Source organism: Festucalex cinctus, chromosome 9 (genome assembly GCF_051991245.1).
Source record: "Festucalex cinctus isolate MCC-2025b chromosome 9, RoL_Fcin_1.0, whole genome shotgun sequence".
NCBI classification, from domain to species: domain Eukaryota; kingdom Metazoa; phylum Chordata; class Actinopteri; order Syngnathiformes; family Syngnathidae; genus Festucalex; species Festucalex cinctus.
The window spans coordinates 2,691,001-2,708,664 of record NC_135419.1 but is presented as its reverse complement, the minus strand read 5'-3'; the positions used below and the strand labels follow the sequence as shown (position 1 = coordinate 2,708,664).

Here is a 17,664-nt window from a genome sequence, read left to right as displayed (position 1 = left end):
ATTGTGCTATAGTTGTCATATGGCACTTCCCACATTTTTCCAAGTAGTATAGTGCACCACGGTGTGCTTTGCATGAGTAAATTCCAAATCGGCTCATGTTTTCCTCTGCCGGGTAAGTAGGCGGGATGGCAAATTGGCAATGCAAAACACTTGCTTTACAACTGTCTCCTTATTTACATACTGATGACCGTTATTAGTACAAGTTGAGTACCGTATTTTCTGCACTAAAAGGCGCACCGCATCATAAGGCACACCTTCAACGAATGACATATTCTAAAACATTTTCCATATATAAGGCGCACCTCATTATAAGGCGCACCTCCAATGAATGACATATTTTAAAACTTTTTCCAGATGTAAGGCGCTACAGTAGAGGCTGGGGTTACGTTATGCATCCATTAGATGGTGCTGCGCTAAAGGGGATGTCAACGAAACAGTCAGATAGGTCAGTCAAACTTTATGAATAGATTACAAACCAGCTTTCTGACAACTCCATTCACTCCCAAAATGAATAAACAGCTGTTTTATTATTTTCTCTGAGGTAAAGTATTAGTATTAGCTAGCGATCCAAGATGGCCGGATCTTCTGCGCATGCGCGTCACTGATCGTGCAGGGTCACCGATGGCGTCTTGACAGCGAGACCTCAATATTGATTCATATATAAGGCGCACTGGATTATAAAAAAAAATGAAAGGCTTTTAGGTGCGCCTTATAGTGCTCCAAATTTTTGAGAACACTGAAAACCTTACTGAACTGAACCAAAACATCGCGCTTGGTATAAATAGCTCTCGCGCTTTTCATGACATCTCACCTGTTGTAAATTGCGTCACCTCTTCCACTCTCCCAACAGGGCAGTTATTTTTGAAGGCGTACAAGTTGAACGGTCTCGGCTCCTTGCTCAGCTCCGCCCACAGTTCATGGTTGGGTGAAGTCCAGCGGCCAGCCAGAGTGTCATAATCCCGCCTTCCCAGGTGGAGCAGCCGCGTGAGGGGATCATACAAGCCTCCGTGGAATCCGACGATGAGCTGAAAGTCGGGGTTGGTGTCCCGATAGATCTCCCCGTAGGGCGTGTACAGGATCTCCTTGACCAGTCGGCCCTTGCTGGAGAAAACGGCCCTCGGGGTGCCCACGCCGTCGCACGCCACGTAGTACTCCTCCCCGCTGCTCAACTCCATGGCGATGAGGTGACCCTGAAGGTCGTAGTACAGCGACGTGATCAAGCTGCTGCTGTGGTTGTACAAGTGGCTGACCCTGGTGGGGTGCGAAAGGTCAGCGTAGAAGAACTGCAGCTGCTCGCCCTGGCTGGTCTTGGTGGCCACGCGCCGGCCCAGCCCGTCGTATCGGTACCACACCGAGCGCTCGCTCGCTCGGTTGAAAACTCGCATCAGGAGCCCGTTGGAGTTGTAGTCGAACAAGTCGCCGGCTCGCTGGCGGAGGAATCCGTCTTCGTCCACGCTGTATTGTATCTCGCCGAGGTGCGTGATGCGGTCTCGCTGGTCGTAACGCAGCGGGACCAGCCTGGAGTCGAGCAGAACAGTCAATCAATCAAATCAATTTATTTCACTCTTTAAAATAAAAGAAATGAACGGGGACAGAAAGAAGTTAAACTTGAAAAAAAGAATCAATACGAAATCAATTGTTTGCTGTTACAATACTACCAAACAATTAAAAAATAATTCAACTGCATGTCCTTTTATGATTTATATTTTTGCAGTAAACATGCTTTTATACATTTAAAAAAAAATACAAATAGATAGAGAAGATTTTATTTTATTTTATTTTTTTTTTTTTTTTTTTTTTTTTTTTTAATACTCCAAATTGTTCCATAGACTGACAACTTGAGTTGAAATACATCGTTCTTTTTGTTTTGTTCTGTATTTAGTAGGGATGGGCGAGTACCGTTACCAGGTATCGGTATCGTGCCGATACCAGCCTTTTTTCCCCAAGTACTCGAGCACTCGTGACGCAGACGAGTACAAGCGACCGATGGCAGAGGGGGAAGACGTTAAGTGAGTCCTCCTTGCCTGTAAGTGGCGCTATAGCTTGCAGCAGTTTTTCACCAAAACTTCACCGGTTTGGAAATACTTCAAAATTGTGAATCTTAAACTAAAAGAGCATTTTTGTGTTTTATTTTGAGCGTTAAGACTATTGAAGAGACACTGTGCCGTTTTTGTTTTGTTTTTTGTTGTTGTTAAAATTAAAGGAAATATATTTGTTTAAAAATATCTTTTAGTGATTTTTTTTTATTTGTCAAAATGTACTACTGGTATCGGCAGTTGGTATCGGTATCGGTGAGTATTGAGGGTCTGAGTATCGGTATCGGTCTGAAAAAAAAGTGGTATCGAACATCCCTAATATTTAGGTTTAGAGAAAATGTATATTCCTCTTAATTTATACTCACTTTCCCTTTTTATAAATCTAGTTTGTATATTAACTAGTAGAATTTCACAGTAGGCTTTACACAATATTTGAAGGCGGTTAAACTCCATCAATTCATTACATTTTAAAATCTTTAGTTGTTGATTTGTGTGGTCTCTGTATCCACAACCGAAAATAACACGGATAGCACGTTTCTGTATAAGAAATAATAACAGTAATTAAGCTATGGACGCAGTGACGGGTCTGCAAAAATTCTACAAATGTGACTTGAAATGCCTCATGGTTGGAGATACAACATTAAAGCCTCTTTCCGTTTAATGTTTTAGGAGTCACAATTGTTTTTTTTTTAAAAGGATAATAAATCATCCTTAGGGTATCAATAATGTTCCAAGGAATATGGCAATCTTAATTTGGTGCAAAACAACTACTAATATAATGTTTCGTGCCTGAGGAAAGGTTAGATGCGCAGATTTCAGGTTGTAAATCTTAAATCATAAAACCATTGCCAGTTTATCTATGTTGTAATAGATCGGTGTAAAATTGACCTGCTGCGAAACTGAATGTCAAATTTCATGAGACTGCTGAAAAGATCATGACGTAGTTTGGACCAAACAAATGGCTGGCTACAAGAGCTAAACTGTCGAATACACTTGAAGTAATAGCACCAATTCAATGTTAAATTAACTGCTTATTAACAGTAGTGATAGACTGATATGTTTTTTTTTCAGGGCCGATGCCGATACCGATTATTCGTCGTCAAGGAGGCCGCTAACCGATATTTCAAGCCAATATCATGTGCAGTAAAAGAGAAAATAATTGTGCAAAAAAATTAAAATAAAATAAACCCTTTTAATTTTAAAACATATAAACAATAGACACTTTTGTTTAATTAAAAATTTTAACAGAAATTGTAGAAAATGTAGGGAACTTCCAGGGTCATCAGCATGTGTTGAGCTAAATTCAAAACTAAGCAAGCAAATAAATACATAACTAAATAGTTTTCTACTGTAAATAAAGTTTTCCAAAATTTCAACATCATTTCTACATTTATTATTATTATATTATTATTATTTTTATAAATTAAAAAGTGTTGGGACTTCCCAGTGTTTGCAGTGAATAAATAAATAAATAAATAAATACTTTTCTAAAGTTTTCTACTGTAAATAAAGTTTTCCAAAATGTCAACATAATTTCACTTTTTTTTTTAATTATTATTTTTAATAAATGAAAACGTGTTGGGACTTCCCAGTGTTTGCAGTGAATAAATAAATAAATAAATAAATAAATACATAAGTAAATGCGTTTTCTTGAGTTTTCTACTTTAAATAAAGTTTTCCAAAATTTCAACATAATTTCTAAATGTATTTTTTTTGTAATTATTTAATGACATAACTTGATTCCAGCTTTATTGCCCTTAAAATTCGTAAAACGGCCGATGCCGATATTTGTCAACAAGTCAAATATCGGCACCGATAATCGGCCCGGCCGGTAATCGGCCTATCCCTAATGTAAACTTATATGGTGAGAAAAAAAAGCTTAATGCCCATAAAATCCAAAATACTACGTCGGTTGTTTTGACATTTTCAGAAGTTGAAGTTGACTCGAGTTTCGTGTGAATGTTGGTGACAATTCATAGTATGTTTGTGATGTTTAGCTTTGAAACATTTACGGTTGTGCTCATAATACATCAAGCACGACTGTGATGAGAAAAGCACCTCCCAACCTCCATTACATCCTTACCTTGCACTGGTGCCGTGGCTCAGAAGGTTGATGTTCCCGTTGAGGTCGTAGCTGTAGCGCCACTGAGGGCGCTCGTTTACGGCGGCGCTTTGCAGCTGGCTGTCGGCGTCGTACTCGTACGTGTATCGCGTCACGTTGCTGTCCACGCCCACCCGGATGTCACAGGTGGTTGTGCGCCCCGAAGAGTCATACTGGATGGTCATCCAGTAGGCGATAGATTTGAGGATCTCGTATTGGACCTCCACCACTTGGCCGTAGGAGTTGAACACCTTGGTGTGCTTCATCAGATGTGTCGTGATCACCTAAAGGCGACATCAAAACTGTTCGACAGGCGTACGCACGGTAGACAGCAAAGCAAGCAGTGCAGAGAATGAATGGATGAAAACACATTCACAGGCTGCAGCGTCTGTGCCAAAGCAACCTCCAAAATGTATGGACAGTTCAGCCCATTAGAAACCAAAAGCTTTAAAGAACGGCACAATTATGTAATATAATTAATTACTAGATGTACAATTATAAAAAAAATAAATAATGGACGTTGATGTGATTGAACATATATTTTTTTGATATTATTGAAACTAAGTGTTTTCTTTAAAATGAATGAACATTGAAAAAAAGAAAAAATCTACACACTGTCCTTTAAAGGGTGACTTCTTTTTTTTTTTTTTGGGGGGGGGGGGGGCATATTATACATGGGTAAATGTAACCCTGTAAAGCCAAACGTATCATATTAAATACAAGACATTTTTAGTCCTCTATTTCATGAGTGTAATATTTTTTTCCCCCATTAAAACCCTGGCGTATATAATCTGACATGCATTGCACGGATAATCCAGTAGAGGGCAGTATCACCCAGCTGGTGGCTTTTCCAGTGACCTTGCAAGATCGCCCCAATTAAGAAAAGCGAGACTCATGTTTATTAATATGTTTGATATGTCTGTTTATTATTATATTTTTGATAGTTGTAAATGTACGAAATTAAAAGCATTATGGCTGGATGTATCAAATATGATACAAATCAAAAATCAAGTCAAAAAGTTTTTTTTTTGTTTTTTTTTTTAAATACTTACTCTATTTAGAAAGTATCACAATTTTCTCATATCTCATTGTTCAGCTTTTTTTGGGTTAAATGTGAGTAAAAAAACAAAAAAAACATTTAACATAACATTGCGTTTGACCTTAAAAGTGCTACTCCATAATGGGGGAAAAAAAAAAATGTAATCACCCCAAAAATATACGAGTATGTATTGGTGAAAAACATTGACAGTTGCACCCAGAAACATTTTGGAAAGTTCTCACTGTGTCCAGAAAAAATTAAAACAAGTAAAGCGTTTTCAGCAATCAAAAACACCCAGAGACCAAAATATAAATAGAAACAAATAAGGTGTGAACTGTATATGACTTTAACATAACTTACCTGGTTAAGGTCATAAAAGATGACGCTGAACTTGCCAAACTGTTCCACCCGCCCCGACACGTCAACGTAGCGGTACAGGTCGATGGGCAGGGGAGTCTCGTTGATGACGGCCTGCATGCTGGTTACTCGAAAGTTGTTGTAACTGTAGTCGAACCTGGCGTTGACCAGTCCCTCTTCGCTGAAGCGGAAGATCTGCCGGCTGGTCAGCGGACCTAAGCAACAGGAAATCACAAACCTTCCCTTGGTTAACCATCACCCACCCAAGCCGAGGCTGCCTAATCGATTCAATTGACGGAGAGAGTTCGACATCATAAACGGCGACACGCTCAAGCGCAATCCATTCGATCGTAACTGCCCGGCGCACCTCTCTGGCATTTCCAGTCTTGACCTTTAATACGGACAGATAATGAAGTCCAAAGACAATAGTCATGATGGCCCAATGTGCTCCTTAATGTCAGAACATCAATTTCAACATTGTTCGCCTAATCTCTTGCAAGTGACTACCACTCGTCCTCCGTTTTTTTTGGGGGGGGGGATGGTCGGGAAGAAGCCCGTTAATGAAACGGCATTATAGCACCATTTGAAATGACTCTGATTGAACTTAAAATTAGGGATAGACCGATTATCGGCTGGGCCGATTATCGGCGCCGATATTCAGCATTTTGAGAAATATCGGCATCGGCCATTTTGAAGAATCATTTGGCCGATAATAGATCCTTTTTTATTATTTTTTTAATTTATTTTTTAAGTGTTAACTTCAGGGAACTAATTTAAATGTAAATTTAAAAAAAAAAAGTTTTTATTTTAATTTTTGTTGACCCTGGGAACTCTCTGCACCTTCTGTTTTTGATTGAAATTAAAACTAAGATAAGTAAAAATGTAACTTTTGAAAACATGCTACTGCACCTGGGAGATCCCAGAACTTGTCTATTGACTAAGATTTTGAAAAAAAAACAAACAAACAAAAACAAACAAAACCTTAAAAATATTTTACTAACCCTAAAAGTTGCTCAATAAACATGTGCTTTAAAAAAAAAAAAAAAAAAAAAAAAAAGATAAGAGCTGGAGTTTGTATTTTTTCCAAATTTTGATGTCCCTTTTTAGTGAACATGAATATCGGCTCCAAATATCAGTTATCGGCATCCTTCACTAATAATAATTGGTATCGGTATCGGGCCCAAAAAAACCTTATCGGTCTATCTCTACTTAAAATGACGAAGCGCCTGGCTTAACAAGAGTGCGCATCCTCTATTTTTATTTTCTTGTGGAATCTGCAGCTTCACAAATGGGGAAAAATGGCAGATTCACCGCGAGTGAATAGCAGCCTTTTCCACAACCCAAGGGAACTCATATATGCTCCTTTCGTTTTCTAAAACTGTCACCTTTCCAACTCCCTTTTTCCCGCTCGTTTTCTCCTCTCGCATATATGCACCCTTTTTCAGTCTCAACTGTTTGCCGTCTCCTCTCAAGTTGACAATTACCGCTATCTCGCCTCTCTCCGAGCATCCGTTTGTTCTGCTGAAATGAGATCAGTTAAAGGAAGGTGAAAGTCTTTTCACAGTGAGGGCAAAGTGATAAAACACACAAACACGCGCACTGCCCCGCGCATTGCCGACACCCAGTTTACCTAGTGACTGTTTATCACAGGTTGTCGTGTCAGGCGCAGCAGCAAATGAATATTAAATTTAAAAAAAAACAGCTGGAAGTGTTCTGCGTCGATCATCAACATCGGACTACTAAGTCGATACGGAGTATAAGTCGCACTAGGCCAGTGGGGCGGGGGCGGCCCCCCAGGGGGCCCGTTTGACCTCGGGGAACATGCTTTTTTATTGTTTTATTTAGATTTTTTTTTTTTTAACTGTCCTAGAATAAAGTGCAATTGCACCTCCACTACATTAGGGGGCAGTGGCGCTCTCATTATTGGCAGAGTGTGCGCAGCGAGCGTTCGCTCGGTGGTGTAGGGGTTTTGTTTGCACTGAGCACGTGCGCTTTGCACACAGCAAAAAATAAATAAAAAATAAAATAATCTGTGACAAGTTGCCCCAAACGACCATGTTGGCTAAAACTTGCTCTAGTACAAAGTTAGCTTAAAACAGAGCAGTGACTGAGGCATGTCAAGATGCCTGAATCTCTCCTCTAACAAGTCCGCATGATTTGCTGCTAGAATTTGTCTATGTACGACGCCTGTTTCAAAATATATGAAGGTGAAAAAATTTACTTTGCAATGTGACAACTTACCCGGGATACAACTTGCCCCGGTCTCCCTATAAGTCGCATTAAGTATATCGTCACCCTCTTCAAATATTTGCCTAAATCCTTTTTAATACACTTTTTTTTTTTTTTTGCCTAAATCTTCTCCTCATGATGCAAATGGTTAAATTTTTTTGTTTTTCCATAAAATTCGTTTGTGAATCAGGAACGGAATATTTTCCTATAGTGCTGAAATGGTAAGACAAAAGTGCAGCTTGCGCACAGGAATTGATTATTTGGTGTCACTGCCCACTCTGTCTTGTTTAAAAAAAAAATAAAATAAATCATCCTCAGAGTACCTCATTCACTGCTAGCCCAGTTAAAATGGATCTTTGACGTCTATAGTCGTCAGTGGCAGTGAATGAGTTAAAAGAGAGGTACAAGACTAAAGTCTCCAACAAACCAGTATGAGGGCACCAGGATAACGAAATTGTCGGATTGTGACGTCACTCATGTTAGCTACAAATTGAGATTGAATGTAAACAAAACAACTGCAGTATCGAGTCAGACAAATATGTCGTTCATTGGCGAGTAACGCGAATACAGTACGTAAAGAACGGTTCAAATCGGCCACATTCAGCTGTTATCCCGCTCCGGATCTCCTCCCGATTGCATTCCCCGGCCGAGTGGATGCCAGCCGGCTCCGTGTTGGGGTGAAGCCCCTCTCGATTGCACCATCGTAAACAAAAATGGGGTCTTATACTCCACGAAATAAAATATCACGGCCAATGCTGTAACAGTGCCAGTGGCCCAGCACGATGCAAAAAGGATCGAAATTTTAAAGAGCGCAACGTAATGGAGCTGTTGTAAAGAGGCGCACAACAGCAAGCACTGATTCTCCACCAAAGTTTGTGACAGCCGAAAACACTAAAAATGGTCCAAAAACAGGCTAATGAGCTGGAAAAGGGATTCAGGAAAAGCACACATTAGGAGAAAGTTAGCTGAGCTGTTGTAAAGGTTTTCCCAATTCACAACTCGCTCTTTGAACCTCAATGTCAAGTGTCGACTTCTTGTACACTAACTAAATTAGTTTTCTTCTCATTTTAATTATTTACAGTAGGGGTGGGAAAAAAAAATCGAAATCGCAATATATTGTCGCGCTCTCTGTTGCAATAATTTACCGATACACTGACAGTAGATATCGATGTCATGTGTCCAGTTGTGCAGTGTTACGTTATAAATGTTGATGCACTTTCATTTGTCTCACTTTACAATGTTTACAGTTAAAAAGCTAAGAGGAAGTGAGGCACTATGCAGAACGTTGTACAGTATAAAAGTTTTGGCATTAAACAAATGCATAATTCGACATTTTCATTTTTATGGGCATTTTTTGGCTTTTTCAGTCACATATCGTGATATATTGCAAATGTTTTTTTTGACAATATATATAAAAAAATTGTAGCTATCGTGTATCGTGATATTATCGATATTGTGGGTCAAATATCGTCACAGTATCGAATCGTGGTTTACCCGTATCGTCCCAACCCTAATTTACAGGTACTCTAAATAAGATTATTATTATTATTATTATTATTATTATTATTATTATTATTATTGTATTTTTTTTCAGGTTAATGCCAGGGATGTAAAGCAAGGGTTTTATTAAACAATAAAAATAAATAAAAAGTGACATTGTAGCGAATGAAGATTTTTTTTATATATATATATATATATAATCAATACTTTTTATCTCATAAATTCACGTTGTGTATAGCAGCAAAGTAGATTTTCTCGTCTATAAGCAAAGCTACATATCTGTATACGTGCATACTGATTGATAAACAATTTGCATTTGCACACACGCTCGACCATGTTGACGTCCTTCTTGTGCATTGGTGGTTTTCTCCTCCTGAACGTTTGATCCCATTGCAGATGGTTTGATTGACACCCCAAATATGACGGTACGTTGTAGATATTTGGAAGTGGGTCCAAGTGTTGCTTGAAGCGCACATGTACCTGTCTGCCGGTATCGTATGGAGCTTATGAAGCCGTTGTGGGTGAGATGGATGGTTTTGACACTGCCAGAGGCCTCGTCATAAGTGAAGGTCACCAGGGTGGAATCGTAAGTCACCTCAGAGAGACGCGCTGCTGGCGTATACCTTCAAAAAACAGACAATTAGGAAGAAAAAAATCAACCATTAGCTATTTATGATGTATTATATACTAATCTTGTGCAACATACTTTGATATTGGAACATACATAACTAAGGCACATAAGTTAGTGGGAAATACCAATTATTCAATGAGAGAAACATGCAGAATACATGGTCAACTCCTCTTCTATGAACTTTCTGGTACGTACACTCAAAAAGTTTTGCACCTTTGTGCTCCTTCATTTTATACAAAATGCGTATTTGCTTCTACACTCTAAAAATGAAATTGTTGAACCTACTTAAAGGCCGAGTCTGCCGGTTTGACTCTGGAAAAGGCACTTTTTAAATACAGGATTTAAACAAACTACTTCTCAATTTACAGATCAGGGCTTGTCTTCATTTCTGGTGGTGATTTTGTCCTTTTTTTTTTTTTTTTTTTTTTTAAAGTTCCCTGTTTAGTGTACAAATGCTTCGTCTTACAAATACTTGCAAAATTGGACATGATTACAAACAAGTTTCATCATTTTATTTACCCGTGTTTCAAAATAAGAGCAAATCAGGGTTGTGAAAGTCATGCCCTTTCAAACCCTTTGCAAAAGTGATCATTTTATTAAAGCGTCCCTATCAGGCAAATGACTTATTAGGAAAAAATGTAAATGTCAGAACACTAGTATAATCAGTCCCTCCAGTTATCATTAAAATTAGATCAGTGATGGTGGCTGCTGCTGATGACGACGATGATGATGATAAAACGGCCCTTTTATCAATCTCCATATCATTCCAATCACGATCATTTCTAGGCACATCTGACTTGGATGTGGATGCAAATTGTAGACAACGTGAGAGCGTATCAACTATTTGTATACTAAACCTGTGACACATCGAAGCTCTCTTTGAGAATGGGAAATCACGTCCAACCCACCTTGGTGTCACCAACGTTATGTGCTCTCATATCTATGACATGTTTAACTCATTCACTCGCCGCCATTTTCACGTTTCGCAATCCCGTTCGCTCCCGGCTGTTTTACTGGATTTGGACTGATTTTGCAAGGCCCACAGAATATTGTGTTCAATGGCTATAAAAGCATGGAACCGACCAAAAGAAAGATTAAAATCTCTTCTTTCATCAGGAAAAAAAAAGTATGTTTCTATCTGTTTCTGTTTTGCAGCAATTAGCATTAGAAGAGAGCTAAGTTTCATCAGTTTTCACAAATCTATTTCAAATTGTAAGTAATTGAGCTTTTTTTCTACATGGCCCTGGTTGATCTCCTTTGCTCTGCTGCCACCTGCTGGCCGTTTGTGTAATAACTACCATTTCTGCAACCATTTTTTGCAGCTGAGAGGCTGCATCAAAGCCTTCTGTATACTTTAGCATAAAAACAAAACAAAACAAAAAAACGTATAAATACGTCTTTGGGACACTTAAAACATTTAAAAAAAAACATATTTACACGTTATTGGGAGAAAATGAGTTCAGTACCTGTAGATGACGCTGCGTCCCGTCCCCAAGTACTGCGTCCTGAGCAGCCTCCCATCCAAGGTGTAGTCCTGCAGGAAGGACGCCAGGCTGTCCGGAGGAGTGTACATATTGCGGTAGTAACCGATGGACAGCATCGAGTGCAGGTTGTGTTTGGCCATGCTGGGCATGGTGACGGCTATCAAGCGGTCTGTCTGGTCGTACTCAAAGACGTATCTCCGTTGGCTGTGTAGAAGGAGCATGACCGACTGCAAGAACGCAAGAGAAATGTTGTAGCACAGTTGAAATGATTTACTTCGGTTTATCTATTATCACAAACACACCTGGCAATTGAACAAGGGTGTGTAGACTTATTATATCCACTGTATTGGTAGTTTTAATGGCTTACTCCCACAATAAAGTAAAGCAAAATGAAACAAGCAAAATTCTTCCCCATGTTTACATGATAGAACAACTTTATTGCAGCCATAACTCATCATTGGTAACTCATCATCTATTTAAAAAAACTGCCCTATTTAAATTTTTGGTGAAATAATGGCATAAGCATATTAAAATTAGATCTTATCAATTTAAAAAGGTAGTGTAATTTATATTAATTAAAGTGTAATTTTAAACCAGAAACCTGGCACTGATGAATATTTCAGGATGAATGCTCTTTCATTAAAAGTGATTTTAAGGACGGAAATGAAACCTTAATTTGTCACACTTGTAAAGCAACATGTCGCCATTCGCCGTGTCCTCATTGCCAATTAGTTTCATGTGGCAACACACGTTTCCAAATTCTATTAGACGTAAACCTGCTTTCAGTCAACACGTCCGATAAAACGCAACGTTCAAAGCCTTGACATTCCAGTGGTATGTAAACAACAACAACAACAAAACATTCTGACTCTGATGTATGCTTGAGGTCATTCAAAAAATGAAAGAAACAAACATTGAAAGCACATTTTGCAACTCCTCATCAAAGTTTCGTTTTTATGTCAGGAATATCCGAGAAGCTTGTGATGGCGCTCATGTCTTACTCTGTCGATGTACGAGTAGCTCCATATCTTCCCGTTGACCCACGCCCGCGACACCACCTTGTCGTTCTCGTACTTCAGACGTTCGAACCATTCTCCGCGGTGGATGGACGACAGCAGTCCACCGCCGGAGTAGCTGACGTTGACCTCCGTGTATTTGCTACTCGGCGACCAGACCACGGGCCGGCCCAGAATGTCGTACTGGATGTGGAGGGTGAACTTTCTGTGGTCGTCGTAGATCTTCCCCACTCTCGTGCTCTGATCAAAATCTATGGACAGCAAGTTCCGGTTATGTGCCTGGAAAAGAGAAATCGCATACGCTTGAAGGCAAGAGGGCCGTTGCGAACGATAGAATGAAATAAAACGGAATAGGACGAAATGAAATCATCAAGGAACATTTTGAACTTAACTGCTGTATAATCAAAAACCAAAGGTCACGAGATACTGGGATTTAGAAATCTCTACTTAGAACTTTCATGCCAGGAGATTAATCAGGAAAAAATGACATTTACAGTAACCCACGTGCAAATGAAGTACCCTAATCAATTATTACGCCTGAGGTTTCATTTTCTCTGGAAACGATTATTATTACGTTCACTGTGGGACGACTGTTAAACTGAAGAAGAACGGCGTCAGTGTGAGATTAGTGGACATAACGGTTTTGACGCTTTGTGAATCATTCCATGAATCGACGCCACAAAGTGACGGCAATCACTCAGAACGAAAACGTTACATTTGCTCAAAATGGAGTTTGTCACGACTGAAAATAGTGATCATGCGTTCCCTACTCTGGTTGCACTTGATTTTTTATTTTTTTTTGTGCCACCTCGAGTTGCCATAGCAACAAAAGACATACCTGGCATTAGACCACAGAGAGGAGGTGAGTCCAAGCATTGGCTCATTGCACAAAATGGAACCTCCCCCAGCACCCCCTTCCCTTAAACTGAACTAATTTCAAAATTAGAGCTGTCAAATGATTACATTTTTTTTTTAGTCAGATTGATGACATCTTAGAATTTTGATTAACCATGATTAATCACTTAACTCGTTCACTGCCTTTGACGGAAAAAGACGTCAAATGATGCAATGCAGTTTTTGCTGGGCTGGCAGTGAATGTGTTAATGTAACCAGTAACGTCTTTGCAACACTTCTTCAAAGAAAGCTGAAAGTACATACTTCAATAATGTTCAATGTTTTAGCCATTTTCACACTGCAATTAGCAGGATGCAGCGCGCCGTCGTCAAACCCATTCATTGTGTACACTGTATAAAGTCCGACCATTACCTACTTAAATAAATTGTGGCAACAAAGTGACAATTAATATAATTGAGTCGATTTGAACTACTTCATCTTTGATTAAAAAAAATTTATTTAACTAAGTCCTTTTAAACAAAATTTGGCCATGGCGGGCTTCGGCCACTAACGGAAGTGTTTAGCAATTAAAATAAAAGAAATGCCATTGAGTCGTATTAACTAATTTTTCAACATTGCTGACATGACTGATAAAATATAAATTCTACTTATTGATATTTACCTGATTTTATTCAGACCAAATGAGTTCATATAACTGACTGATTATTCAAATTTGATGACACCAACATAATATTATACCAAACTAAAAAGTAGGGATGTTCGATACCACTTTTTTTTCAGACCGATACCGATACCGATACTCAGACCCTCAGTACTCACCGTTCCCGATACCAACTGCCGATACCAATAGTACATTTTGACAAATAAAAAAATCACTAAAATATATTTTTAAACAAATATATTTCCTTTAAAAAAAAAAAACAGCACAGTTACTCTTCAATAGTCTTAACGCTCAAAATAAAACACAAAAATACTCTTTTAGTTTAAGATTGACAATTTTGAAGTATTTCCAAACCGGTGAAGTTTTGGTGAAAGACTGCTGCAAGCTATAGCGCCACTTACAGGCAAGGAGGACTCACTTAACGTCTTCCCCCTCTGCCATCGCTCGCTTGTACTCGTCTGCGTCACGAGTACTCGAGTACTTGAAAAAAGGCTGGTATCGGCCCGAATTCAATACCTGGTATCGGTACTCACCCATCCCTACTAAATAGTGTCATTTTATTATGTACAGTTTACTAGAATATATTGTGTAAATATTAATTTAGCCCAGTCATGTTTTTTTTTTCAGTGTATGTGGTGAGGACCACAGAATGGAGCATTGCTTGTTGATTAATTTTGACCAAATATCTTTGTACATATTTGTATGTATGACTTATGAATTTTTTTTTATTTTTATTTTTTGTGGTGATCTAGCCGTTTACCCTCAGTCTGCGTTCATAAGTGGTGTAGTTGGTCTTGCTCTGCTCCTTCCTCTGCCTCCATTCGATGAGGCTGGGGGCGTGGTCACCGGGCAGGCTGATGTTACAGCGGCTGGCGGTTGGGCTGACTCCGCCCCCGACGCCTCCAGGGAGGAAGGGCTCCGTGCTCAGGGACAGCTCCATCCCGCTGGCCAGCGACACAAAGAACGAGCCGTCGGCGTTGACTTTGTAAGAACTCTGCGCGTGGTCTAGGTGTTGATTTATGGGTGTGACACACGCACACGCACGCGCACGCGCAGACACATACAGGAAGTCGCACACAGACCCCCCAAACCACACGTGCAAGCGATGGAAATGTGTGGCAACAAGTGAGAAAAAAAGATCAGTTTACAATTTTCAATAAACAACCTTGGTTAAAAAAAAAAAAAAAAGTTGTTAAAGCCACAGTCAGTACAATAAGTAGCGATAGCGAGAGAGAAAAAATTGTGCAGGAGAAGAAAACAAAAGATGAAGAGTGACAAAAGCCGCAAAATATGTTCAATGTGTGATTAATGGCTTGACACGTTTGCATTTTCTCACAAAGCAATCGTATCCATGTACATCTGCTTAGAGCTGATGTCGAGTTTGCATGGCGTAATCAAGCATTGTTTTCACATTTGCCCCATTATCAAAACACAATGGTCTGAAAAATGATAAAACAAACCTATATTGGAGCAAGTAAACTGGGTTGTAACTTCTTCCTCTCTTTTACTATTAAACCGGTTTGTGCTGGGGAGCAATTAAAGGGACGACATGAGAAGAAAGTGCCGACATGATCTCCCGCTCCCATTTTCAAGTCTACCCCCTTATTATTATTATTGTTTTTTTAACCCTGGAATCATAAAACCATTCCACTAGTATCTACCCTATAGAAAGCAATGTGTTCTTCTTTAACCCAAAATATGTGCTCTTAATCATTTTCGATAATATATTTATCAATGCATGTGTAAAAGATGCACAATCCCAACCCCAGTGACAAAAAAGTTTAAATAACTACATAGGCCTACTGTATTTTCTTTTCCCAATGCAAAGGGCTCTCTTGCATAGATATTACCATTCAAGGACGGCCAGGATTTTTCCCGTTTTTTTTTTTCCACGAAGATTTCCTCAATTTCCCTGTTTTTCATGTAAAAAAAGTATAATTTAATGTTTTGCAGCATTTTTTTTAACACAAAAAACAGCATAATTTTTTTTTTGACAGTTGCCCATTGCGCTTCTTCTTCTTATGTATTGTTTGGTATGTATGACCATTGTCTGCTTTAATCTTTTAGCGTTTCAAGATTCCCTTATGACTCTTCAAAGTCCACCAGGTGAACGCTTCTGTGGGAACCTTTGCAAAAGTTCTAATGAAAGCAACATTTTTCAGGACTTTTTCAAGCTTCCTCTTAAACAATGTCAACACTGTCCTACAAAAAAACACACAAAAAAAAACACTATTTAAGGCATGTACAGTCTCAAGATTGTGTACACAAACTGTGTGGCACCTGTATAAAAATAATAATACTTTGCAAGGACAAATTCACAATCTTTGCTTTATTGCAGTGGTGTCCAAACTACGGCCCGGGGGCCACTTGCGGCCCGCCGTCCATTTGTCCATTTTTCAGTGGCCCGCGACATATGCTAAAAATGGCATTTGACTCAGTTCAAATAAGTGAAAAACAAAAATGTTTGGAGATGGTCAAAGTAAGAAGGGAGGGTGTCGAAAAACACAGGTGCTATTAAAGTTTATTTTAGTTAACTAAAACTAACGAAAAAAACAAAATTCAAAACAACAATTTCGTCAACCAAATACAACAAAAACGAAGATGTTTTTCTTTTTTTAAAAAAGAAAACTAACTGAAACTACATTTTATGTGTACAAAACTAAAATAAAACTAACTATAATTATAGCAAAAATGTCCTTCGTTTTAGTCTTTGGTAATTAATTTAATGCATGAGCCTTTGGGGATGATTTTAAATGTGATTTTTAGTAGATTTATTTTGATACAAAACGGAATAATGACCCACGGTGTTTTTTGTAAAAATATTGCGCACAAGTAATACACATTAAAAAAAAGCAAAACACTCAAACTAATACTGAAACTAACTAAACTAAAACTAAGCATTTATTTAAGAACTAAAATTAATAAAAAACTAACAGAACCACCCTGAAAACTAATTAAAACTTATTTAATAAAAAAAAAAAAAAAAAAACTCAAAACAAAATAAAAACTAAAATGAAAAATTCCAAAACTATAATAACCCGACTGCCATATTACAAATAAATCTGTTTATATACTGTAGCATTTTCCTAAACATGCAAAAGCACCAATAAATTATTTGTACAATTTTTAGGACTAAACACAATTTCTCCTCATAACATTATGTGGCCCTTGCGTCCTTCTGATTTTCTGTATGTGGCCCTCAAATGAAAAAGTTGGGACACCCCTGATTTATTGTGTATTTTGGGTCACTTTAGAAAAAAAAAAGTCATCAAATTGCATGGTGAAAGAATGACATTTAGAGCATTTTTATTGCTGTCAAATGTCAAACTGGAGCCAAACGGTTTGTAAGGGTGAAAGAGCTCCTCTTAAACTGCACATTTATAGAGAATGATAAATCCCCTTTAAGTATTGCAGCAACCAACACAGTCAACCAGAAAAGAGTGAGCAAAAAACAGAGGTCATATCATCTAACCCTGGGAAAAAAAATAACGCTGCTTTCTCGCCATTTGCCAGTCATAAATGTTTAAACATCATTTATAGCTTCACAGGCTCCCTTTTCCGTACGGCGCGATGAATGTTTGGTCGAGCCCCCGATGACTCATAAACGATTTTGCAGCATATTGGTGGAGAAGAAGATGGGGGCAGATGCATGAGGACGATTTTATTAGGGCTGGGTATTGATACGATACGTATCGCGATACAGGGGTCACGATACGATACGTATGGCGATATATACGTATCCCAATACTTGATCT

The 17,664-nt window shown here is 38.6% G+C and overlaps 1 protein-coding gene across 2 annotated transcripts in view; it reads right to left on the bottom strand.

Annotated features, from left to right (window-relative positions):
- The window catches only part of tenm1 (teneurin transmembrane protein 1), a 232,428-nt gene that overhangs the window by 3,195 nt on the left and 211,569 nt on the right, over window positions 1–17,664 (bottom strand). For both annotated transcript variants that reach the window (XM_077531385.1, XM_077531386.1), the window contains 7 exons: window positions 14,670–14,914; window positions 12,379–12,672; window positions 11,360–11,604; window positions 9,743–9,885; window positions 5,537–5,748; window positions 4,120–4,421; window positions 812–1,518 (listed from right to left, as the gene is read on the bottom strand). In XM_077531385.1, the coding sequence (XP_077387511.1) occupies window positions 812–1,518; window positions 4,120–4,421; window positions 5,537–5,748; window positions 9,743–9,885; window positions 11,360–11,604; window positions 12,379–12,672; window positions 14,670–14,914 (2,148 nt within the window). The remainder of the gene's footprint in view (window positions 1–811; window positions 1,519–4,119; window positions 4,422–5,536; window positions 5,749–9,742; window positions 9,886–11,359; window positions 11,605–12,378; window positions 12,673–14,669; window positions 14,915–17,664) is intronic.